The following is a 25,253-nucleotide window of genomic DNA, read 5'->3' as shown; positions in this document are numbered from 1 at the left end:
ACATTTTTTAGCTACAAGAACTAATCTGTTCATTGAAAATAACAGACATAGTATCAATAACACATAAAACGAAAAACACAGACAAAGACATAAGGATTTTTACCATAGAAAGATAATTATACACAGTAAGAAAAGGACATTCTTAGTATTCAGAAACAGGAAATTTGCTATTGAATTGTGTAACAATACAAAGCAATTACTGAATTATTTCTTTTGGGGTGGTTATTGAGACATCAGACCATGCTGCTGTAAAAAACACTGTACTGTAAAATTAATAAATCGTTGATCAATCTTTGATAGGAAAATTATTTAACTAGATCATTTTATTGCAACAGTGAGACGTCTACAAAAGGATGGAAACAGACATGAGAATCACAACAAAATGTACAATACAAACAGGCACAGAAACAATCTCAGACATGTAATCTGTCCTTCTCTTCCCTCCTTTCTACCTTTTCTCTGTCTTTCTGTCTGCTGGTAGAGCAATCGAGGGCTTTGAAGTTGCTGCTTAACTGAGAGCAGATTGGGGCAATGTCCTCCCAGGCTGATCAAGCTGAAAACAACATAATTGTAAATAATTTCCAGCTACCCACAGGGAACCAGCCTCTTCCATGATGCACTGGAAGCGAACTACCCTGGATAAATACATGAAAATACACAAATACATGAAAATAACATAATCACATCATAGATAAGCGCACATCTATAACCTAATACAATTGTTCTTCATTCATGATGCCTAAACCAAATTCCTTCTTTTTACACCATCATAACATGTGAGCTTAATACACATAAAATATTAATGAAGCATGTCCTGTAATTTCAAACATATGTGTGTTTTAGCATTTAATGACCTTTTCAGATTCCCGTGATGGCCATGGCGACATTTATTTATTCATCTTTGTTGTTTTATTTGACAGGGACAGAACACATTAATAAACACTGCTGTAAATGAGCTAGAGGTTGCTTACAGTCAGCTGTGAGTCATCATAAAACTTAAAAAGAAGAGCAATACGAAAAAGGAGGCAGGTAAACATGCAACGCAAATAGCCTACACACAGCAGAGCATACTGTGTATAAGACATAATATTGCTAAATATTTACCTCCATATAACGTTTGTTCATCCAGCACAGCACTATGAAATAGGCTGAGCTCTTACTCCGGACATTGCAATACAAACAGACTCTCAGAGCATCTCAGCGGGGAAATCCATAATACATGATGTCCTAGCCGTGACATGGAGTTTCCCTGAACCTATCAGAGCCCAATGCTGCAGTGTGACATGTTGTTTGTTCGTTACCAAGTTCATTAAACTACAAGAGCGGAAACTAGCGTCGCCCTGTCAGAAATATAAGCCTGTTTGCGAGGACTGCATGTTACACACACACAAACACAGACACACACACGAACACACACCACGCCCCCTCCTGTCGGGAACACCCTCGCTGTGGATTTCTGCCTTCAGACGGTGCCGAGACGCACCGACGCACGCACACCCACACACACCCGGACCCTGGTCTCCGGACTGACTCCTCTCCAGCCTCCCGTGCTCCTGCCGGTTTCTCACCGCTGTTTGCAGCCACCAGGTAAAAAGACCGGTCGCCCGGTACCACTCCGGGACACCTAACCCCACCGCGGCATATGGCACACACAGTCCAGCGCTTTCGAGTGAAGCCTGTTTTTTTTGGCTCTTTGATTGGTTTTGTGCGGGTTGGAGGAGGCTGGACTGTGTGTCCACCACCACGACCACGACATCCGGCGGTTAATCACACACCGGTGGGACAAGACTGTCCACTTCCCCGGTGAAGTTAGGCGCGTTTGGGCAGGTGCAATGCAGCAAAAAGACCCATTTCTTGCTTCTTGTTGCATCCGCTGGTTTCGACGTTAGATTTCACCTGCAGCCAACTCCGGTGAATTTAAAACCAAATGCTGCTTTAATTAACTTGCTCCAACAGCCCAAACGACAGGTCCTAAAATAATAATATGCGGACAGATGTTTGAATCATCTGGATTTAATGTGACTTTTCCTCGCAGCATGTTTTAGAAGAATGACAAGAAATGATGTGTCTACGGGTTGATAATGAATGATGCCCGTGTAGACTCCCCAGGATAGTCCCGGGCTTTTCAGACATAGAAATAATCTCAGGATGCTGGGCAGGGTCTGGTGGTTTGTCATCTGGTTCAGTGCTTAGTGGGTGAACCAGGGCTTGTCAAGTGTACAGATGCACTGGCTGCTCGGATTGAGTATTTCAGTTGAGAGGTGCGTGTTTTTCTTCACTGATGCCTTTGTCTGATGCTCCCCACTTGTGATATGAAGTGTGGAAACAAGATGCGTTTTAAGATCAAAGGAATGGGAAGCAGATAATCGCGAGGTCCTGATGAGTTGCAGTGTGGCCCTCGCTGCATGTAGGATGCCTAAATTAGGGTTTTGTTAGTTTGTTCAATTAATTTATGTCTGCTGCTCAGAGATACCTCACTGCTAACTCGAATAGATTATAAACTGTAGATTTATAAGGTCCGAACATTGTGAAAAATGTTCCCAAAGCCTCATGATCACTTTGATTTAAGTGAATCCTTAATATTGTGAAATAGTTGTCATTTTAGTAAAAAAAAGAAAAGAAAATCATTTTAACATCAGTTATTAGAAATTAGTTATTTTTCTGATTGACTCGATTCGTAACCTTATCCTCAAGCTCCAAATGAATTAAATAAAAATGTTCAAAAAGGGCAACAACACTTATTGAAAATTGAGCAGCTTAAACAAGCAACTGTTATAAAGAATTAGTTCACCATATTTTGAAATACACTGTTTGATCTTGAGAACTACTCCTGAGTTTGTCCGGTATCATCTAACTTTCTGTATGATTTCCTTTTAAATGCTTTTCATTAACAAGATGATTGTATGTCATTTTACTGTTGACTAAAATACAGATTCGTCCACTGTTTGCTGCATCACAAACATCTTTCATCTTTAACATCTTTTATTTGGTGCGTTTTAGAAAAGGATTTACCCCTCAGGAACAAGCATCACAGTTTGGTCTTATTTACTGAAGTTATTTGGCATCAAGTCTGTATGTTTTCATTAGCCCGTTTTAGCAGCCAGTGTAGCCAATTGTGACAATATAAATGGCCAATTCCTCTGCGAAAAGACTATTAGACATGTCAGATGGGATGGCTGCTGGCCAAAGTGTCTTCTTACACTGACAAAGTAGCCACAGACGATAAATAGTCAGCACTTTATATCAGACATCTCAGTCTTGAACCTGGCTGGAGAATAAAGTCGGCACGTTTAACAGTTGCAAATTAAAACAAAGCTGTTGCTTTAGCATTAGATGTATTATAAAATACCATATATTGAGTGGATGTAATGTTAAAGTGAGCAGTTTCATGGGATGGTTTGCACAGCGTAAACTTCTATTGTTAAAGAGGTTGCTGTTTTTTTTTTCACGAATAACAATTCTTTGCTGTGTAACATAGCTTGCTGTAATTTGTCATAGTGACATTTCCCAAAATTGGTTTATTTGGCTCCTATAAGCAATTGTGCAGCATCGGCTGAGGCTGTTTTGTCTGTGTCATAGGGAGAATGCCTCCCACAGAAGTTGAGAGGGGAAATAAATGGGTGACTAAACGAGGAGGAAAGCCAAGGAGGGCAGGGATTCCCTGACTTTTCTACATGCATGCAGCAGAGCTAATCCAGCAGAGCAGAAATAAGCCCCGGGGAGTTCAGTCACACAGCATTAGAGGTCTGCGTCTCCAAGATTTGGCAAGACAGAATAGAGGTACGTGTGTGGTGGGAGCTTACATTCACACATACATGTATTATTATAGCGGGCACTTGTATGTCAGGCTGTAGCTCACTGTGCCTGACATGCCCAGCACAACCAAAACACTGTAGCATAGCTGTTTGAATCTCAATTAGAACCAGAGTTTGGCTATTTGGTGTCTTTTTTTAACCATAGAAAAACGCCCTGTACTAGAGGAGTGTTTAATGCCCATAGAAGCAGCGTATAAATGGGCAGTAAAAGTACTGAAATGCAGTAAAAGATATTTGCCTACATTACCTGTTGCCCATCACAGCAGTTATTGGGAAAATACAGATGTTGTGTGTGGCCTCCAGTTGTAAGAGAAATTAAATTAAGCTATTCTGAGAAGATGGTTAAACATCAGCTGAAGGATGTGAAATAAGGAAGCAGAGTGCTGATGCAGAGTTGTAGTGTTTGTAGGTTTCATATATGAATTATTGTGGATGTAAAATTACATTTATTGTTATTAAGTATCACCAGTTTAACATTCAGTTTGTCTTTGATTTACTAGTTGATTACATATGTCACAAAAATGTGATAAATTACACATTTTCTAGAGCCTAACGTCTACAGTCTTCCAGTTCTTTCCCTTGTAGATTACAAACACACTGTGTACAGAACATGTTCTGAGAGACAAAAACAGCAAATTTTCACATTTCAGAAGCTATAACAAGCCAATGTTTGCTTGATAAGTTCATTAATTTATTTAACTGTTAAAATGACAAATGAATACTCATCATTTGTTAATTGGCTCAATGATTTGATATAAAAAAAATGATCAAGCCATATCACAGAATCTGCATTTTGTCACAGTAGTTGATTCATTTATTAAACTGATTTCAGCCCTAGAAAAGAAGATCATTTAATATGCTAAAACAAATGTTTAAATGAACAATAAAACTAAAATAGCACATCCTGCTCTTTGTAAGCATCTTGCAGTCCAGACTTAAGAGACATAAAATGACAGCACTGCTGAATCTCTGTATCTCGACTTGAAACTGCAAGTTTCAAGTCAGCCTGAAAGATAAACCCTCTTCCTTGCTTCACCACATCTATGCTGAGCAGTGCTGCTGGTGCCCTGTTTGTCTCTTGCATAAATTCAATTTAAATTGCTCACTTCCTCGTCCAGGATATGTATAGTCTGAGCTATATTGAATATTATTCTATAAAGCTTCTATTATATCTGCGATTATTTGCATGATTGTATCCTGCTTGTTCCTCAGCTGGTGTAATCCAGCTCGCCTGTGCTGCTGCAGTGAATATCGTCTGATCTCTGTAGTGCCGTGTTGTGCAGGGTTTCCCTCCCTCCCACTAACTGATTCCTCTCTTACCCACGGCTCTCCAGTGCGTGCTGCATGCCCGCTTGATATGCAGCCTGTAGCCCCATGTGGCCCCAGAGATGCATCTCGTCCCTGTTCAATCAGAGCCGTGGCTAGGCAGTAAGTGGCAGCCTGTCCACACACCTACCCAGCAGATGTGGGAAGGGAGAAAAAAATTCTCAAAAGCAGAAATGTAATTTGGAGGCAGTGCTGAGAGGAATGACTCAGTTAAGTAATAGATTGCTGTGTTGCCCTCCTAAACCTCTGTGTATGGACACTTTCCTGTGTGGGCTGCTGATGCTAAACTGAACCTCTGAGGAGGACAGAGGGCTGCGATGGGACGATGGGGTACTTCAACCTGGAAATTGGGCAAAGGCACTGAATAGAAACGTTTTCCATCTCCTCTATTATGTTAACTAGGGTGTGTTATGTGGAAAAGTTAACACAGCAGAGCGAACATCAAACAGTGTTAATAACTGTCTTAAATAAATAAATACACAATTATTCCAGATGTCATGACATCAATGGGTGAAAGAAATTATTTCTAACAAAACCACAGTGTCATGGAATAATGGGCATTAGTGTTAAATGGTTTAAATTGTTTAAAAGCCTGAGTGTACATTTACACACTAAACTAAAGCCATGGGGAGCAAGTAGAAAATTGGTGAAGTTTCCCTTTAACAGACAGGCATCCGTCCTCATGTCTTGGACAAGTGATTTGTATTTCTTAAAAACCAGTAATACTTACAAGACAACTGCACCTAACCTCCACGTTTATCTCCTGCCGAGGCAGCAATACATAACGTTTTGTCATTCATCAGGTCAAACTGAGCCTGCTCAATAATTCAAGAGGTCACCTGCTTCATGATGTCATTGCAGGTAAAAAAAATGTTGTCTACACGTAGCTTGCATAATCCAGAGCATTAATCATAATGAGCTCCAGTGGAGTTTACTGACCTCACCCGTATTTGTTGTAAAGGGCAAGGTCGAAATGTCTGCATTTATTTTGTTGGATCATACCACTAAGGCACAGTGTCTGGAAAAAACATTGTCTGTTTTGTTCTTTCCTTTGAGTTGTTTTGTGGGTCTGTATTTCTTCTCCGTGTTTTCAGCAGTCTTTTTTTATTTTCCTCACATAGGGCACCAGGGGAGTTTATCCATTTCAGCCCCTGTGATTGTCTGTTTTATTCCTCAGGTACATTGTGTCCTGATTGTAGGTGCTTTTTAGAGTGGCACTTAGAGAGGCCCTGTGTTGAGTGTTGGTGGTGCACACTTCTCTGGATGTTTTCACCCAGGTTGCTTCGTTTTTTCTAATGAAAACCACTTTAAGAGTCAAGTTTATGGTTTTGTTAATAGTTATTAATTTAATAGTACATTACAAATCGGTTTTAAGCCATAAAGCAGCAGTTTTATTCAGTTTCTTAATGGCTTCTAACTGATCTTTAAGCCACGACTGTTTAATTAAAACTAGGAGATACAGCTAAGCCTTCATATGTGCTACTGAGGGAATCAGCTAATTGGAAAGTCCAAGTCACTGGACACCCCAACCCCCCCCCCCCCCCCCCCCCCCCCCCCCCGCGCGGGACATTTCCGTAATTGGCTGTGCTGAAACGCAGATCAGGATGCCCTTTCTGTCAAAATCCACTGTGCTCTGCATATTGGTTGCTGCGTACTGCTTATTTTACAGATGCTGTTGTTTTGACTCATAGCCAGAATTTTCCTCAAATGTGTGGGATGCTGTGAGCTGGCATTGGGGACTGAAAGATTTTAGAGTTTTTGCTTCATTAGTAGTGTATTTCAATGAATGTCACGACCGTCTGAAAATTACTCATCACAATGATCCTCGGCATATAAATGTTTTTTAACAAAAGAGCTAAGAGAGGGTGAAAAGGGAAATAAAATGGATATAAAAACAAGTCAAGTGAGCCTTTCTTTATGGTTTTTTAATGGGAAACTAGAGACACATAATTTTAAAACCAGAATTGGTCAGAACCTTGAGAGTTGCTATAAGATCTTTATTCCTTGATCTGTCCTGAAGGCGCAGTCAGCCCAGACACCCATCTGTCCTCTAAAGGCTGAATTTCTTTGTGCTTTAAATCCTTAATGTTTCAGCTATGTCCATGTGCAGTGTAATTAAACAGATGTGACTCAGGGCTGATTTTAAAATGAATCATAATCCAGTCGCATCCCTTCAGCATTTAACTACACACATGTTCTAGCTGGTAACACTGCCGCGAAAACACGCGCACACACAAACACACACACACACACACACACACTTGCAGAGGATTTCCTTCTCTCCATTAGACAGCAGTGCCTCAAATATACAAAGTGCAGTAAGATGTAGCAGAAAAGCAGCAGTTAACAAGAACGGAGTGCTATGAAATATTCAGCCATGTAGGTGAAAAGAGGGGGAGCTGCTTATAACCCGAACAGCTCTCTTTCTCTCTGTGAAGCAGCGGCAGAGGCCATCACTGAATCTGGGTTAATAAGATCTAGCCTCGATTTAAAAACCTCTCATCTCTTGTTCTTTAACTGCTCATAGTAACAGCACAGAAACACTGAACTCATCTGGCTGAAGAACAAAAGGCTTCTGCACTGGGAAGTTTTCCTGAAATGTGCAAATCATGACAGATGCCCATTAATTACATTTATTCTTTTTTTTAATCTGTTTTATCTGTTGATCTTTATTTTATTTTTTTTTGTCTGAAGTGTGTGTGCCTGCACGTGTGCAAGTTTATGCAACAACAACCAAACCGTCTGCACTTGAGCCATCTCACAGTTGCAATATTAAGGCTAAACAGTGCCAGATCTGTGGCATAAATGGCAAACTATGGCTTATAATCTGGACCATTTCAATGCTTCTTTCACTTTTGGGAAAATACATTTCAAACTGCAGACATGGCGCATGTTGATTATACTGAAAACTGAAGGAGCAAAGGTCACTGATTGTGTTTGGCGTTTCCGCCTCCTGTCAGACTGAGGCTCTTGTCCTTTCTGTAATTAATCACATTATGAAACAAGTAAGCTAATTTATAGAAAATGCTTTGGGGAAACTGCAGATTGGAACAAAGCAGGAGAAGAGTAACAGGAAATAAGCGTTTAGATTTATCATCAGTGTTTTGTAGATTTTTTTTGCTGAGGTTTTTTTGCCAAAGTGAAAAAACAAATGGAATATATTGAGAGTTTCTTCAGTTTTGTTAAAGATATCAGTTTGTCTTTTACCAAGGCTCATGCTTCATGTTAAGAGTTTAAGTGGTTAATATTCTGAAGGACAAATCTGCTGAATGATTGCAGTGAATAAGGTGATGTAGAGCCTTGTCGCTTAATGTACTATGAAGTACACTACAGCACACAGAGAGAATCCTCTGCACTGTGGATGCTTTTTAGTGATGCTGGAAGCATGGCTCCAGATTATGTTTTAATAACTATCTCTGTGAGTTTTGAAGTTTGGTACAGACATCCACGTTCTCCCCAAAGGGAAACGCACACAGGATTCTTGAGGCAAAAGTCGAATGTGGGCCCCTTAACTCCCAAGTTTGTTTATGATTAAATTCTGAGTATATTTATTTAAGAATATGCACCATGTATTGTATTATGTCAACTTTAATACTTAAGATGCCTAGCAAAGTGACACACTGGTCTTAAACAGGTCAGGTCATAGATCAGGTCATATTTAGAATCATGATCATGATCTGGTCAAAATATGGTCCTGATTGTTGGATTTGAAACAGAGATGCATACGTCCCTTATATAGTGTCAATTTTTGGTTGTATAATTCTTTATTACATGGTCTTTGTCCCTGGACTGTTCATTCTGGTACATGTTTGCTTCTTCTTAGTTTACTTATCTGTCTATATTTCTGTCTGTCTGCCTCTCTATTTCTATTAGAGGGTTTTTAGGAAGGAGATTTTCTTTTTTCAATTCAAGGTTCATAGGGCAGGGGGTCTCAGGTGCCGTTGTCTATGAAAAGTGCTAAAAATCGACTAGACTCCTGGTGGGTTTTTGTGTCTGCCCCTCTATCATCAAGTGGTTTTCTTTCACCAGGGAGAGAATTGTTCTGTCATGCACCACAGTTGTTTTTTGTGGTCTTTCAGGCCTTTTGTTTTCTCTGAGCTCACCAGTGCTTTTATTACCATAATGAAGTTCAGCATCCATTTCAATTCCTGCAGGCAAAACACCCCCAAGACAAGAGGGAAATGAAGATGTCCATCCATCCATTATCTTAAACATGTCCTGAACAGGTTGCTGGTCTAACCAGGGCCAACTCAGAGAGGCATACAGCCAAACAATCATTCACATCTATTGGCAATTTGGAGTCACCAATTATCCTAACATGCATGTCTTTGGACTGTGCCTGGAAACCAGATTACCTGGAGGAAACCCACATAAGCACTGGGATAACATGCCAGCTCCACACACAAAGACCACAGCCGGCCTTTGGAATTCATTTGGAACCTCCTACTGGTCTGTGGTTACCTAGTTAGGACAGAAATTTAGAAGTCATGTTTAGGTTCAGGTTCAGTCATATAGGTTAGGATAAATAAGTGTAATTGTAAATATTTGGAATGAATTATTTCTTCCTTCTAATTTGAGGTGCTATTAAACAGTGAAATGATGAGCCTATAGTGGCTATGTTGCTTTTGGTTAAGAGCTGGTACAAGAAAAAACAATGTGTTTGGCTTGGGACGGATTCAAACAGAGATATATGGCCTAATCCATGCTTATATCCAGCCCAGAGGGTGAATTGTAATAAATCTAGACGTTTCTTGTGAGCCAGCAACATTTAATTTGTCCGTCCTATAAAATAAAATACAAAACTATTGACGATCCCATCAGCCTCAGCCAATACGCCAATGTTAGCATTTGAAAGCTGCAGTCACTTCATGTCATTTCACCAAATTTAAGACCAGTGTGACTACAAGCCAAGCATTAAGGCTAACGACCTTAACCCGAACACTCCCGAGATGGAATAAAAGGTGTTTTTCCCCATTCTGCTGACATCACAATAATAGTATTAGTATGTTCCCTGAGCTCACGTAAATGTGGCAGCTACAAGCAAGTAAGAGTTACTATGACTGTAGGTCATGCCAGAAACTATACTAATCAAGTCTGATTTCTGATTGGTGGGTTCCCCGAACAAATTTTAGCATTGGGTCAGATTTAAACTACTTTTGTGGATTTGTCTGATCGATTGGTTGGTTTTTATTTATTTTTTATACCACAGCATTTTTGACAAGCAATTTTCCTCAAATCTTTATGACTGTGAGTCATGGAACAGTGATCACATTACAGTGTTTTATCTGCCACATTAGGAGAACAAAGGTCTCTCTTTTCTGCATTCCTCTCACACAGAGCTTTGTTCTCAAATGTGCAGTAACTTCCCGTGAGTTGAAAAACAAAACTGTCAAGGTCAGAACATTTAACTTGTATTGAAGTCAGTGGCGAGCACCCAGCCTAACTGCCTTGCTCCTTTTTTGCTTTAGTGCAGATCTGCTCTTCTCTTACTGGGAGTCTTTATTCCATGCGTCACACCCAACAACACATCACAACCAAACAAATCGTCCATTTTTCCTCTTCACCTCTGTGCTTCCTCTGCTGATCTATATGGAGTGGCAGTCCTTTCCGGAGCCCACGCTGCCCTTTCCTTTTAACTAGCAGGTGAAATGACACAAACAACCCATCAATGCAATGACAATAAGTGGCATTCAGATAAGAATAATGCAGGGGAGTTCAGAGAAGGTGAAAGCTGGTGAGTAGAAAGTAAGAAGAGGAGTGCTGCGAACATGAGGGGATGGGGTTGGATGAGGTTTTTAAAGTCGCTCACTCTGTTGTTTTATTTTTCCTATTTTCTGCTCCATTGAGCCCTGTAGGAAACTGTGGAGGGCTGCAGGCTAGATAGGTCATTACTGCTGGCGGCTCCTCGGAGAGTTGTAATGTTACGGAGGGTGTGACATGTGGCCTTCATGCCTGTAAGGGCAGCATTTTAAATGTCATGACTAGATAGTAATTGCACTAAACAGTGGTGGTGGTCATACACAGAGTCTGAAAGGCAGTGGGGAAGGAAATACTGGGATCATTATCTTAAAGGACATCTTCACTAATATTGAACTTTCTCCTTTTAGATGTAGTTTGGGTAGGATATGTAAATGGATGCCATTAAACTTTCCTATTTTAAAATATCTCTTTTTCTAGCTGGAAATTAAAAAAACAATGGAGGTTGTAATCAAGGTCAAGCTGCTTTTCCAGAGCTCCTCCATATGACATCATCTGAACTCCTAATGATAAAAAACTCCTCCGGATGATGTCATCTGGAGGAGTACTTAGAAGCAGAGAAATATTTGTAATATAAGGAAGCCAGAGGAAAGTTTAAAGGCATTCATTTACATTTACACTCTAAAGTAAAGTCTAGAATTGATGAAGTTGACTTTTTAACAATAATGCAGAATGAATATACCCCGAAGTCTTTGTACAAAGGGGAAAAATGTGCCATTGGTTTTACATAATTTCATAGGCTATTATATTCTTTAGGTATTATGTCTAAATCATGGGGGGGGGGTAATTTTTATCAATTTAGTTAGTTTCTAAAGGGCCATTTATTCTAAATCTGAAAATCATTCAATATTAAAAACTATAGTAAAATTGATAAATTAGTTGTCTGTTAATAAAAAAAATATAATCTGTTAATTTTTAATTTGATTGTAGAGAGATCTCAAATAGCGGGTCTCAAATTACATTTCCCGCTGTGATGCATGCCCCCCCACCCTTTTTTAAGAGCACTCTGTAAGCTGTTTGGGAACTGAGAGGTCCATATGACTTAATTTTTAAAAGTAGAATTTGCTCCCATGCTTGCTTGATACAGGAATTTAGCTGCTCAACAGTGGAGGGCCTCCAATTGTTTTCTCTTTCAAACATGTGGAACATGTAACTGACAGGTGTTTCTTCTTTCTCAGGTGTGTGTTTGTGATGGATTTTTAAACAATAATGATTAGTTGAAACTGTTCAGGTTGTATGATCAGATTCTTTTTTTGTTGTGGTTACATAGAACTCGTTTTGCAACCTCACATTGGGGCAGTAATATCCTACAGCAGCACTGTCAAAACACGATCCACTGATAAAATGTCAAGAAAACTGAAAACAAGGTCAGGAGGCACAGAATTAATGAGCCACAGAAATCCTGAGGAGAAAACAAGTAGTCATGGCTGTGAAGGTATATGTGGTTTTCTTGTAGCATTATTTTGTCTTGTTGGAATTGATTTAATCAGTGTAAACTCAGTGGATGGTCGATCGTATTCTCACCGTGCATTATAGCATGTGCCAGCACTTCTCACAACAGCTTATGAGAACTGCTGGTACACAAGAAAAAGTCCCTATATGTGGAGGTGCTGGTACAGCACCATGAGCACAGACCTTAACCATACCAGCCAATCGATTAAGCTTGTTGGAGGTCCTGTTTTGGCTTGGTCTTGTGTGGCTGCTTCTGGAACAGGCTCATTGATCTTTTATTGATGATAAAACTCAAATACATCTAAAATTCTTGGGAGGAGTTTTATCATGCAGCAATGTTCCAAAATATGCTGTGAATTCAACAAAGGACTTAGCCAATCAGCAGACCTTAACCCAGCTAAAATTCAGAATTTTCGAATGACAACCCCCACTCAGTCCTAATTGTCTTCAGTTTACAGCAAATAAAGAAAATTAATTATCCATTCCAATAGTTTAGAGGACACTGTATATGTCTCAAGCAGCAGCCATTACTCAATTACCGATGCAGCATAAGACAGTTTGCATTATTCATTAGGCCCTTTTCTGATTGGGTGTAGGGAAACATAAATAATGCAAATGTAAGGTAAATGGCTTCCTAAACAGCAGCTTGGGGACAGAGAGGAATTGGGAAAGATGGGTTTAAAGAATCATAAAAAAGTAACAGATATTGTTTCCAGTATTCCAGTTTTCTCTTCAAATTAGGTGTTTGTCACATCATGAAACCCCCTTTGTCCACACTTTTTCGAACATTTTTTAACTCTGCAGGCGTCGCCCTTGAAGACCAACCTTGTTTAGTTTGGTTAAATCAAATTTATTCTTCTAATGTTTTGCCTGACTTTATCTAAAAATTGTTATAGCTGTTTCAAGTACTGGTAGTTGTGAAGGTGGATGGAAAAGCTGAAGATCCGGACATGACCACAAAGATTCACCAAGGCAGTCTTAGCATTTCACTCAGCTGCTAAAATGAAAAGAGAGAGGACCATGAAATGGGAGCGTGTGGACGAAATTTCCAACAATCATTGATGTTGACCAGTTGACTAAGTGTGAAGCGCCATTTGAACTTTTCTGTCAAGCCTTTTTTTCATGTGCTACACAACTGCTGCTGTCACCTTTTGTTATTACAAACAAGTGCAACACCATGAATGCTTCTGAAGAGAGACTGTCAGAAAGTGCGTGATGTTTTCCCCCTTTGAGCGATTATCGTGTCTCACCCCTCTCCATGATGGCAGGCTTTCACCCCAGGCTGCTTTCAGACATGTGAATCAGTTTTTTTCAAGCACACCCAGACCTTTACCAATCTACTGTGCTAATGTGAATCTCTACTTCAAGCATGAACATTTATTGCCAGTTGAGAAATTGGATTAAAGCATGGATCCTGTTGTGGTGGAAGATGTCTCCCTTTGAGCTTAAATCCACTGTTATTGAAGATTCATAATCGGAGGCCAAAAGAAAACAATGACAAAATGTATTTGATTTTTGATCAATGCATTCAAACAATAAACTGTATTATCCTTCATCTAGATTTTTATTAAAGAAATATACCTGTATTCATTTTAACTTTACTTAATTCACATATGAGTGAATTCAGCTTTTACAAAACGTATTGGACATAATGTATGAACACAAACACTAACACCTCATCCACAACAACAAATGTGACTTATGGCATTTTCCAACCTTCCTCGGTTAGTTTAATTAACTTGAACTCCAGTTCATTTTCCCCCTTGGTGCGGTTCATTCACGCAGGTCTGAACACAGCAATCACACAAGTGTGTGGACAAAAGCCCTGAGACACTTTGCTTGATGTGGTCTCAGTCCAGCCCTAAACACCAGGTTTTTAATAAACTGTAGGGTGACGCTGTATCTTTTTTACAAGGTGTCAAGCAGTATTGGTAGTTTGGACTTTAGGGTATGAAAACGCCCTAAGACTTGCAGTACACTAATTCAAAATCGGGTGCCAATATTAACACTGCTCATTGCTGTTATCTAAAGTGTCAGGCTTAAAGGAAGTGAATTATTCAAATCTCTGTCTAATGCGGCTTCTTTACCTTTGAGCCAACCAGGTCATTAAGGCTTCAAATTGGATTCGGATTGACAAACCTGGATGAGCTTTGGATGGAGTGATGGGATTGCAGACAGGTCCTTCGCTTGATTGCTGGTGACATGGACAGGTTGTCAGACAGGTCTCCAAGCTGAGAGAGAGAGTTATTAGCGCACTGCAGTGGTGTGTGTGTGTGTGTGTGTGTGTGTGTGTGTGTGTGTGTGTGTGTGTGTGTGTGTGTGTGTGTAGGTGTGTGTGTGTGTGTGTGTGTGTGTGTGTGTGTGTGTGTGTGTGTGTGTGTGTGTGTGTGTGTGCGCATCAATGAGAAACAAAGCTAAACCAATATTGAGGTCACCACTTGAATGAAATGTACACACAGTCCAACCATATAACGTATCGGTAACCGTGCAGTCCTTTCATCCCCTCACCCAGATCGGTCCCTTCCCAGAGTTCTCTCCGTCTCCTCCAGCTTTCCTTATCTCTTCCTGAGCTGTCTGTGAAGACGATGGCTGCCTATTGATTTCACCTCCCTGTGAACACAGGACCACATCCGATTTCAGGAAGTGGATTACATGCAGGGAGATGCTCAGCTGAGATGGACAAATGTTATTTGCTTCATTTTCTTCAAGCTGAGATAAGGAAGGTGAATTGGGAAAAAAGCACACATTTGGATTTTTGTCAGAATCTGCAGAACGCTGCTGTTAAAGGCACAAAGCATGAGAAAGATCCTGTGTTTACTGAGGGCTTTATGAAGACAACTCTGTCTGTCCACACACTGTTGTTGTCACTCCTACTAAATTTGATTGGCCTAACCGTGGGTTTTATCTGTGGAAATGTATCTCAAGAGTTTTGTGCTTCACCTTGTCCTCTTCATTAGAAAACCAATTGAATTTTATGTCTGCTGAGCGTTGTTGTTGAACATCATCTGTCAGGGCGGTAATATTTCCCTTTGGAATTACTGCTTGAGTAAAGGAGTTAGTGCAATCCTGCTTGGCTTTAAAGTCCAGTTTGTACTACAGCCTTTCTTTCACAAGAGTCTGTGAACAAGTTGTGTTGCTAAAGAAATTAAGTTTAGGCGTTGACAATAATGGATTCAGTTTCTAACAGAAAATAATGTTTGCATCTTATTGTTTTGGTTTCACAGGAACTGTTGTTAGTCAGATCAATTCATTGTCTTTCTGCAACATCGTTGACATGTAAGTGACAAAACACAGAAAAGACTGTTTGTAGCTAATGGTCAGAGTTTTCAATTTTGTTAGTTAAACCCAAACCCCAATCTGTCCCTAAACATAACCAATGGGTTTTTGTTCTAAACCCCTCATTTATTATCATAACCATGACATAAAAGGTCCAGCACATGATTATAGTCTACTGAGTCGACGGTGAGTTGTGTTGTACTAACACTCCAACATGGCCCAAGTAACAGCTGATAACAGCCACTGAAAAACACCCTAACACTCAAAGTGGGTGGTTTTCCATTGTATTCATGACTAGAATGTTGATGTAATGACTAAGTACACATAGTCTGGTAATTATGGTAATTCCCACAGGGCAGCCACAAGGAGCAATACTGTATATCCAGTCAGAAAACCTACTTGTTGTTGCAGATAATACAGTAAGTCAGAGTATGTTATATTTGTGGTTTTGTGCCATGACACCAGTGTAAGCAGCTGTGAAGTGTATCATTACTGACTTTTGTTGATGAAAAGTGTGTGTGTGTATGTACAGCCAGCAGAAGGAGATCTGTGGCTCAGCTGAAATTATCTGATTTTTAATGGTCACCAGAGATGCTCTCTGCCATTCATCATCAGTGTTTACAGTGTTGCATTAATGATTCAAGAAGAAAATGTACAGCATCCTGTGAGCCACAAGGATTTAAGAGATCTACATTTAACCAGAGCAGAACAGAGCCAAAGTGCTTCAAAAACTGAAAGTTCACATCAAATTGAAGAAAACAATCTAGGCAGAGGTTAACAGCCTCATACAGCTGTCTGTTACCTGGAACTGGTGGTTTGTATAATTTATCAATCATTTGGACATGGTGTAGTCTGTATATGCTAGAAAATATAATATAATAGCTGAAAATATGTGAAAAAGATTCAGCCTCTCAAGAGGCACTGATACAAACTGAAGGAGCTGTAGTAGAATTGATTTAGCATCTTTAAGGTGAAAGAGATCTTTTGAGTTAAGACCTGTGCTGCTGTTTGCTGAAGAAGGAGAAAAAAACGAGGTTAAAGCTGCAGTCAGAACGGATGAATTTTCAATTTGGAGAGGTCGGGGGTTTGACCCACATTTCTGCAAAAAATACACCACACACTGCATAATTTTCCCTCACTCTGATTCATCCCTCTTTAACTCTCTCACAGAAAGGTTTTGTAACCACATCCACACAGAGTGAAAAGGTGTCAGTGCAATACTTTCAAAGCTTCTGCACAAATAGGATATAGCTGCCCTGCTGCTGAGGAGAGTGAAGAGTGAATAAGAGGAAGAAATATGAGCTGAGCAGAGTGCAGGATACTGAAGATTTACCAGGGCTGCAAAATATTTCTTTTATTTATTGAATAGCAGTAAAATTATATTGTACTAATATGATTATCATTTTACACATTTCTATTTTACCACTTAAGGTTTTTGACTCTGAGCAATAACTGATCAAAGAAGAAATAACACAGTCACCCTTTCAAACAACCTCAAATTAATATTCCATAACCGATAAAAAGCACCATAGCTTAGTTGAATATACTGTCTTTCAGCCTGTCAGTAAAAGCAGTCATAGTTGCATTTAGCAGCATAACCAAGGCCTGACCATCACTGCTTTTACTTAGTTAAATTCTATTTTCAGCAATACATGAGGCTCTAAACATCTGTTAATGAGAGATGTTTGTCGTTGTACTCTTGGGAGCACTGGTGAGTTTGATGCCAGAGGAGAAAAAAACACACTTTCTAAACAAATGACAGGAAAATTCACCATTTTACAGCAGCAGAATGCTGAATGTGCCCGTGTTAATCAGGATACAACACACAGAGCAACAATGTGGCTCACATTGACAAGATATCAGGCTTTGGCTACGTAGACAAACAGGTGTTTTCTATATATAAATTATAAAAAGTCAATAGACTGATGCCATAAACCCAGACAGAGCTGTTTGCACAGTGCTTCTATCCAAAACGTAACGTGTTGTAGAAATCACAAACCTGGAGCCTTTTGTAATGTCGGCGCACAATAAAATTAGTCATGTTACAGTCTGTTCCCACTGAGACTACTTACATTTGAACATTTTCCATCAAAACACTCAATCATCTCAAGAGTTCGAGATGATGAAAGCACTGATGAACTGAAACTGATTTGAGGCATGTACGTGTGGCCTTGAGTCATGGCCTTAAACACGTGTCTTGTCCATCATTTCTCTTGCTTTTACGCTGATTCGTTCATAATGACAGTATTTTATGTTTATCCTATGTTCATTTCCTATCCATTTCTACTTTGCTTGTCTGCCAACCGGAGGGCATGTGCTCCCACCACACCTGCAGTCATTAATTGGCAGATTGATTCGGCTGTCTGTGAGCTCGACCACCTGCAGAAAACGCCAGGTTGACTGACGGTAAAATGCCACAGAGTTACAAAATGTAGCTTTGTGGTTCACAATACACCACAGACTCTGTGACAAATGATCCATTACATGCTTGAACAACATGAATTGTGAATGGTGGAAAAGATCAGAACCTTCCTCACACTGTGTGTGGACAAAGCTGTGAGTCACCGTGTGTTCCTGCAAGCTACTTTATTAGTGCAGTGCATTTCCTCCACGCAGAAGCCAAAGTTTTTCTGTCTCCTCACTTGTGTTTACTCAGGGCAGAAAGATCAGCAGTGGGAATGTGTGCTATGTGTACTCAAGGAGGGCTGCATCAGGACACCACCCCTACTGTAGCACACAATTCAGCCTCTGAGAAACCACTGTAATATGATTGAGGTGCCGATAAATATTTCACTTTATTTATGTTGTTGACCAAGTCATGGTCATTTGCCTAGTATGACAGTACTATCATGTAGACCAGTTTCTTGTCTGCTATGATCTCATGTGTTGTTTAGGCAATTCTCCTTTTTTGCTTTATATTTACATTTGCTTTAAATCAGCTGTCATCATCAGTAATGATGTTGGTTGGCCCCTATTCTCATTTGGTGCCAGAATGGGTTTAAAATTGTCCAATATATGACGCAATGTGAAGAAACTAATGACAATCCCATTAGCTGTGGCTGTAACATGGGTGAGGCATCACTTGGCAAATGTTAGCATGGGAACACACTGCAGGAGTACTGTGAACATCACCTGAAAACTTCAGCACATCAGCAGAATGTTGAGGTCCCTATTTAGCTCAAAGCCTCACTGTGGCTGTAGACCAGGAGAAGTGACTGTAAATGCTCGGTCTTACTAAAAAACTGATTAGAACTGTCTCTGCTCAAAAAGTCCATGGGCAAGGTGAAAAGCTAGATCAACGACTGAGGATATAATTTTTATTTAAAAACTAAAATTCTCTAAGTTTGTCCTCAAAGACATTCATTGCATTGCACTCAAAAAAGTGTGTGGGGGGGATTGGAGCATTTACAAACTGAGAGGTCAGCTTTTTGAGGCCCAACCCCAAGCCCCTCCAGAGTGATGTGGTTCTGTTTGGACAGGGTGCTACACTATATTGCCAAAAGTATTCGCTCACCTGCCTTTTGACCCATATGAACTTTAGTGACATCCTATTCTTAATCCATAGGGTTTAATATGATGTCGGCCCACCCTTTGCAGCTATAACACCTTCAACTCTTCTGGGAAGGCTTTTCACAAGGTTTAGGAGTGTGTTTATGGGAATTTTTGACCATTCTTCTAGAAGTGCCTTTGTAAGGTCAGACACTGATGTTGGACAAGAAGGCCTGGCTCGCAGTCTTCGCTCTAATTCACCCCAAAGGTGTTCTGTCTGGTTGAGGTCAGGACTCTGTGCAGGCCAGCCAAGTTCTTCCACACAAAACTCACTCACCCATGTCTTTATGGACCCTGCTTTGTGCACCTGAATTCATTTATTTGGATGGATGAGCGAATACCTTTGGCAATATAGTGTATTTTCCAGCTTATTGTTAATCAGGTTGATACAGTTCTTGCCCTCAGCATTCAGGAAATCTGTTACTGAGCAAACTGGTCATTTTTCAAAGAATAGTTGTTTAAATCCTATAAATGCAAAGGCACATCCAAATGTTGCCTCTATTATATCTTTACCTCACATTTTAAACGTGAAAGAAATATCTTTTCATTAGCTACAGTGCAGCAGCAGTTCAGCTTAAAATGCTGTAATCACTGATGTCATGATGTGTCTTTGGCTGCCAATGGACCTGAGAAGATGTGTACCGCTTCATTAGTGCTAATTCATGTAAAGTGAAAGGGAGAGATGAGAGGACAAAGGAAGAGGATGAAAGAAACTATAATGAATAAGGACTGAAGGAGGCTGGTGTGGGCCCGTGCAGGTCCCTTCACTCCGTTCAACTTTTATTTCCCAATTTCATTGACACAGGCCCTGGCAGAATTTTATCCCTCTCCTCAGTGCCTCACATAACCCTTTATATTTGTTTTGACTGGTTTCAGGTGCTCACAGATGGTTTTATTGACAGCGGAAAGAATAATTTTGTGCAAATCAAGTTGCTCACAAAAGTTGGCTGATCATGTACTGCAACAAGGTGTGTGTGTGTGTGTGTATGTGTGCACGTGTGTGTGTTTCATTAAAATTTAATTCATTGAAAGCATCAGAAAACATCCGGGCCACTTGACATTCCCACAGCGGGGGCACAGTCTTTATCTTCACCCTTCCCCCTGTGAATATCTTCTCATTGTCAGAGCAGCTACAGCTCATGTGGTGGTGAATTGAACAGAACTCTAACAGTCCTGCACAAGAGTCTATGCCAGCAGCTCAGTGAGACAATGCTCACATTTGTTTTTTAGCAGTAACCCATAAAAATCAATTTGGCATGCATTTAGTCATAAACTCTGTGGACAAATGTTAATGTATAAATATTAAGCTGTCAGCAAAGTCATTGCAGTTTCTTTGCTATATCCTGAGAGCAACATAAATGCCTGCACCAAATTTTATGGTAAGCCACAGTTTCACTAAAATGAAAAATGTGAGTTTGATGCTGGCAAAGTTAAGTTGCATCAGTAGGATCAGCCCTCAAAAATGTTTGTATATCCGTAATACATTATATTGCATCCTCCCATCACTTCTCATTCTCCCATCTGGACCAAGGTGATGGCCCAACATTACCATCCTCACAGATGCTACTTGAGTGGAGTCAGTTTGTATAAAAGCTGCCAAGTGAACATAATGTGGCTGTGTGCATTGGCATGCAGGTGTTCAGATAATTAATGTAAGGCTCTGTGAATATCAGGGAAAGACGGAGCTTTGCAAATGGAAGCTGAGAAATGTGGGTGTTGTGCTCTGACTGTCAGACCTGGAGCCTAATTAGGAGGTTATTAAGCTGCTGCAGAGCTGTCAAATGTCGACCAATTACTTTTGCTTCCTCTTGTGTTTCTGCAAATTATCTTATTTGAATTCATATATTTGAAACTGGCCAAAAGACAAGCACATTAACCTGCACATTTACTGCTGACTCTTAGTTATTAATGTTCAATATGTCCGTTTGTCTGTTTGACCATGTGTAGGTTTCAGACGAGTGGCCACATCTTGTCCATTTTCCGAACAGTAGAAGAGGAAACACTGGGGTGTGGCTGGGAAGTTCATACGATGTGTATGCTTAATGAACAACCCAGTCATCAGATGACCATTACAGAAACCTAATTATGTAGTTCCTTCTGACTTCCTTCATCCAACACCTTTTGTTGGTCATTTTGAGCACCTGGGTCTAACTGAGGGACCAATGGAGAAAATCAGGGAGGATCTGAACCTCTCCTTTCTGCTGGAAAATGAAAGAGACATGATTCTCAAGGTGCTGCAGAAGGACGAGAAATTGAGGAAACGAGAGGAGAAGAGGATTCGGTAAGAACCTCAGAATTCCCATTTGGATTAATGGTTTTCTCACTATGACTTTTGTCAGTGTCTTTATTCTCCTGTTTATACCCCGCAGGAAGTTGAAGAATGAGCTGCTGGAAATCAAAGTAAAAGGTTCTCGTCGGCCACAGGATTTAGGGGAGCGACAGTGCGTTCGGTGCCTGAAGAGTTTGGGCCTGATCTTCAACCGCGGAGATCTCTGCGAGGAGTGTCAGCTACGCGTCTGCAATGACTGTCGCATTGCAACTCCTAATGGACGCCAGTGGAAGTGTAATGTTTGTGCCAAGATCTCGTAAGTGTGATAGCTGCAGAGCCCAGGATAGTGATTACAGGAGGAAAAGGCTCCAGATGGTTTGAATTAAATTCTTTATAGCACCACATCTCTCTCCATAAGTCTTTGAGAGCCCTAGGTGTCGTGTTCAGTGACCTTCCAAGACTTAAAGGAAAACCCCCACATGACCCAACATGACTCTCTTCAGCACTTTGTATTATTAAACGATATCACTCCCTATAGCTACTTGTTTCTCTTGGTATGCCTCAAAGTTAAGTATGGTAATTGGTTATGTTTAATTGTTGCTTTGTTAAAAGCTTAAATTAGCTTACATTTCTTATTGGTAAGGAACACACACACACACGCACACAAAATCATGCATCACTTCTCTTAGTCACTTGACGTTCTCAGTTTTTTCACAGGCGGGTTGTTTTACACTGTATTTAGACGTCCCTTAAATTTACATTTGAGTTATTATCTGCAAAGAAGATATTCAAAGATTGAAGAAAAACTGTGCTTCAGGTCATTTTCAGCATATAATCTACTTTTAGTTGTGGTAGTTGTCTCAGACTATGCTTAGGGCTTAGATGTCCCAGGGGTTTTTTTAAGCTCTTTTTGCAATAACAAATCTAGCATTTGTAGCTCTAACTGTCCCTATTTGGACTGTTGTGGAGTGTGTGACGTTACTATGACAAATGGAAGCATGAGTTATCACGTTCTACTGCTGTAATAATAAGCAGTAGGATAATACGGTTTCAACACTGATTTTTGGACGTTATTATCAGCATTTTTAGCTATTATTAACTAAAAAATTGAAAACTAAACCTATACTCTCATGTTAACAAAACAATTTTAGGTTGAATGTTTATTTATTTCCTTTTTTTTAGGCAGGTCTGTTGCATAACTTCGGCTTGGTGTGTTTTCCAGACAAATAAATACTTTGAGGCATTTCCTGCTCTGCTAGAATTATTAGGAACCCATCACAACATTACTGGGAAACGTCCGGGTTCCTCAGAATCAATTAGCTGGGGTTTTTCTCTAGTTCCACTGCCAACATTCATACAATGAACTGTCAGTTTCAGACATAGCAGAGATACCAAAGTTCTTCACCACTGCCAGTGTGAATCATTAGACTCTGGCTGCAAGAGGTTGTTGAAAACTTTTCTCACTCTCTTGTTCTTTGGGCACTCCACCTAAGCATGTAACCCTCAGCTGAAGTTTACTTGCAGAAGATTACCAGCTGAAGTATAAGGAGACAAAGCAGAAGAAGAAAAAGTGGTTACACTCACTTCTCATCGTTAAGTGAATGATCACTGATAATATTCTAACAGTGAAGGTTGAGCTGGCATTTTCTGAATTAAGTAAGTAAGTAAGTGGTGGATGTGTGTTTGCAGGCAGCTGAAAGTGGTGACAGGAGAGTGGTTCCTGGAGGAGCGGTCCAAACGCTTTGAGAAGGGAGTGCTGAGCAGTGACATGATCAAACAGACCATCATGAGCAGCCCGAGCAGTGAGTCCAGTTACTAACTACACCACTGTAATACAAACCATAACAAATACAATGGAAATAGTAGGATGTCAGTTAGAAAAAATGTTTTATTTTATTAATGGATTATTTCTGTTTTTACCAAAAGACACTGACAAAAAGTCTACAGATAACCTGTCCATCCCTCCTGAGTCAGAGCAACCTGATACCCCAAAATCCAACAGAAGTGCAATACTTAACGCTTTGGATGGTGCCAAGAGGAAAGGGTGGGTATTAAAAATAAATCCCCTGTTGCAGATAATTATTCTGAGAGTGCGCAGGATAACATAACCTCAAACCATATTTAGAAATGCTCAATGTGTTCAGGGCTTACTTCAGCACAAAGACATTAGAAAAGATCAAGTAGAGGCTCATTGGATTTTTGAGACTCTGAATGCATTTTAAAGTACATTTGACAAAGCAACACAGCAGTAATTGGATTGTCCTCGCTAACTTATCCATCTTCTTGGCTGCACTCTAATAGTTCTAAAGGCATCACAGTTTTTCACACAAAGAAGCCCTAAAGAGACAATTACCTGCTCAGAGAGCAATTAAAGAGTGGTAGAGTGCTTTAAATAATTAAATTGAAAAGAGTTTTTTCAAACTTATGAAGAGCAATGATAATATTGGGGCAACTGTTGCGCAGGAGCTAGACCACTCATCCACTTGTTGGTTCGACCCCCGGCTCGTCCAGTCACATGTCGAAGTGTCTTTGAGCAAGACACTGTACCCACAGTGTGTACCCCACACTGTGAGCCAACGCTCACTGGGAGCAACTAACCCCCCTCGGTGCGTGTGTGTATATGTGTGTGTGATTGTCAGTGCGAATGGATGAATGAGAAGCATTGTAAAGTGCTTTAAGTTCCAATGGGTAGAAAAGCACTATATAAGTACAGACCATTTACCATTTAAACAATCATAGGATTCGAAGTCTGACAATCAAGTGGGTAGAGTAGTAAAATAAAAAAGTGAACAAGTTATAAAAATGGTAACAAACACTTGATAAAGTGTTTAGCCTTTTACCTGCTGGCTTCAGCCTCTGGCAACCATGGGTTTCTGAACTTAATTTTGTGACATCCATGCAGTCCTGCTACTAGCTTAAAAGTTCTGGATCTGCACCATGGCTGTTTTCATTTATACTAAATATCCCTAAAATATACAAAAGTGTTTCCCATATCCTTTTAACTGGTGTTTATTTTCTCCTAACGATACAAACTGTGTCGAATGGCTGCGATTATTCTGATATAACAGAGGCAGCAGACGCACTGTCAATGTTGTGTAGTAACGGATATGACAAAACAGTACATACCAGTAACAAATCCACTGTGTGTGTGTGTGTTTGTGTGGGCGCAGAAAGATGAAAATGGATAAAAAAGGCAGCCGACCCACCTTGAAGACACCAGAGAGCGGAGTCGACGTTGTCAGCTTAAAGCCTGCTTCAGACGTCGACGCTCAGAGCATACGGAGTGTCCGCTCTGCACAGAGTCCACGTTCAAACAGGTGTCAACCATTTTGTCATTTTAAGATCAAGCGGATTGTCATTTGTTTTTTGAGACGCTGAATGCATTTAAAAGCACTTTTCTTTATCATTGCATTTAATCAGTATCAATACACAGATCCTCAGAGGTCGTGTAAACACAATTTCAGAAACAGTTTTTAATTTCTGCATTACCATTTAACAATCATAAAATGTAAAAATCCCGATCAGCGATTAGTTACTGCATTATGAAATATCAACATGTGAATAGACCCTTTACTTTTTTCCAGCAGATTCGATCTGACTAATCAATTTGAAAAGTAGCCCCACCAAGAGCACCATCTTTCAACATTGAGGCTTCACAGTTATTGTTTGACACACCTTGACACAAATCAAGTTACATGACTGTGAAACTTATTAAAAGCGCTGTCACGTTATGTATCAAGATAATATTTGATTGTCATTTATGCAGCCTCGGGGAGGCTGTTACTTTTTGATGTATGACTTGGTGTTAT

At 40.1% G+C, this 25,253-nt stretch overlaps 1 protein-coding gene across 4 annotated transcripts in view; it reads left to right on the top strand.

Annotated features, from left to right (window-relative positions):
* Positions 1-1,135: 1,135 nt before the first annotated feature.
* sytl5 (synaptotagmin-like 5) overlaps positions 1,136-25,253 on the top strand; it is a 37,331-nt gene continuing 13,213 nt past the window's right edge. The window contains exons 1-7 of one of the 4 annotated variants that reach the window (XM_067516567.1): positions 1,136-1,587; positions 3,580-3,780; positions 21,123-21,456; positions 21,545-21,760; positions 23,134-23,246; positions 23,371-23,488; positions 24,615-24,761. In XM_067516567.1, the coding sequence (XP_067372668.1) occupies positions 21,338-21,456; positions 21,545-21,760; positions 23,134-23,246; positions 23,371-23,488; positions 24,615-24,761 (713 nt within the window). In that variant the 5' untranslated portion in view covers positions 1,136-1,587; positions 3,580-3,780; positions 21,123-21,337. The remainder of the gene's footprint in view (positions 1,588-3,579; positions 3,781-21,122; positions 21,457-21,544; positions 21,761-23,133; positions 23,247-23,370; positions 23,489-24,614; positions 24,762-25,253) is intronic. The other 3 variants (XM_067516565.1, XM_067516568.1, XM_067516566.1) reach the window with 3 other exon arrangements.

Source organism: Channa argus, chromosome 9, assembly GCF_033026475.1.
Source record: "Channa argus isolate prfri chromosome 9, Channa argus male v1.0, whole genome shotgun sequence".
Lineage (NCBI taxonomy): Eukaryota > Metazoa > Chordata > Actinopteri > Anabantiformes > Channidae > Channa > Channa argus.
The sequence above is the reverse complement of the archived record's forward strand: the minus strand, read 5'-3'. Positions and strand labels throughout refer to the sequence as shown.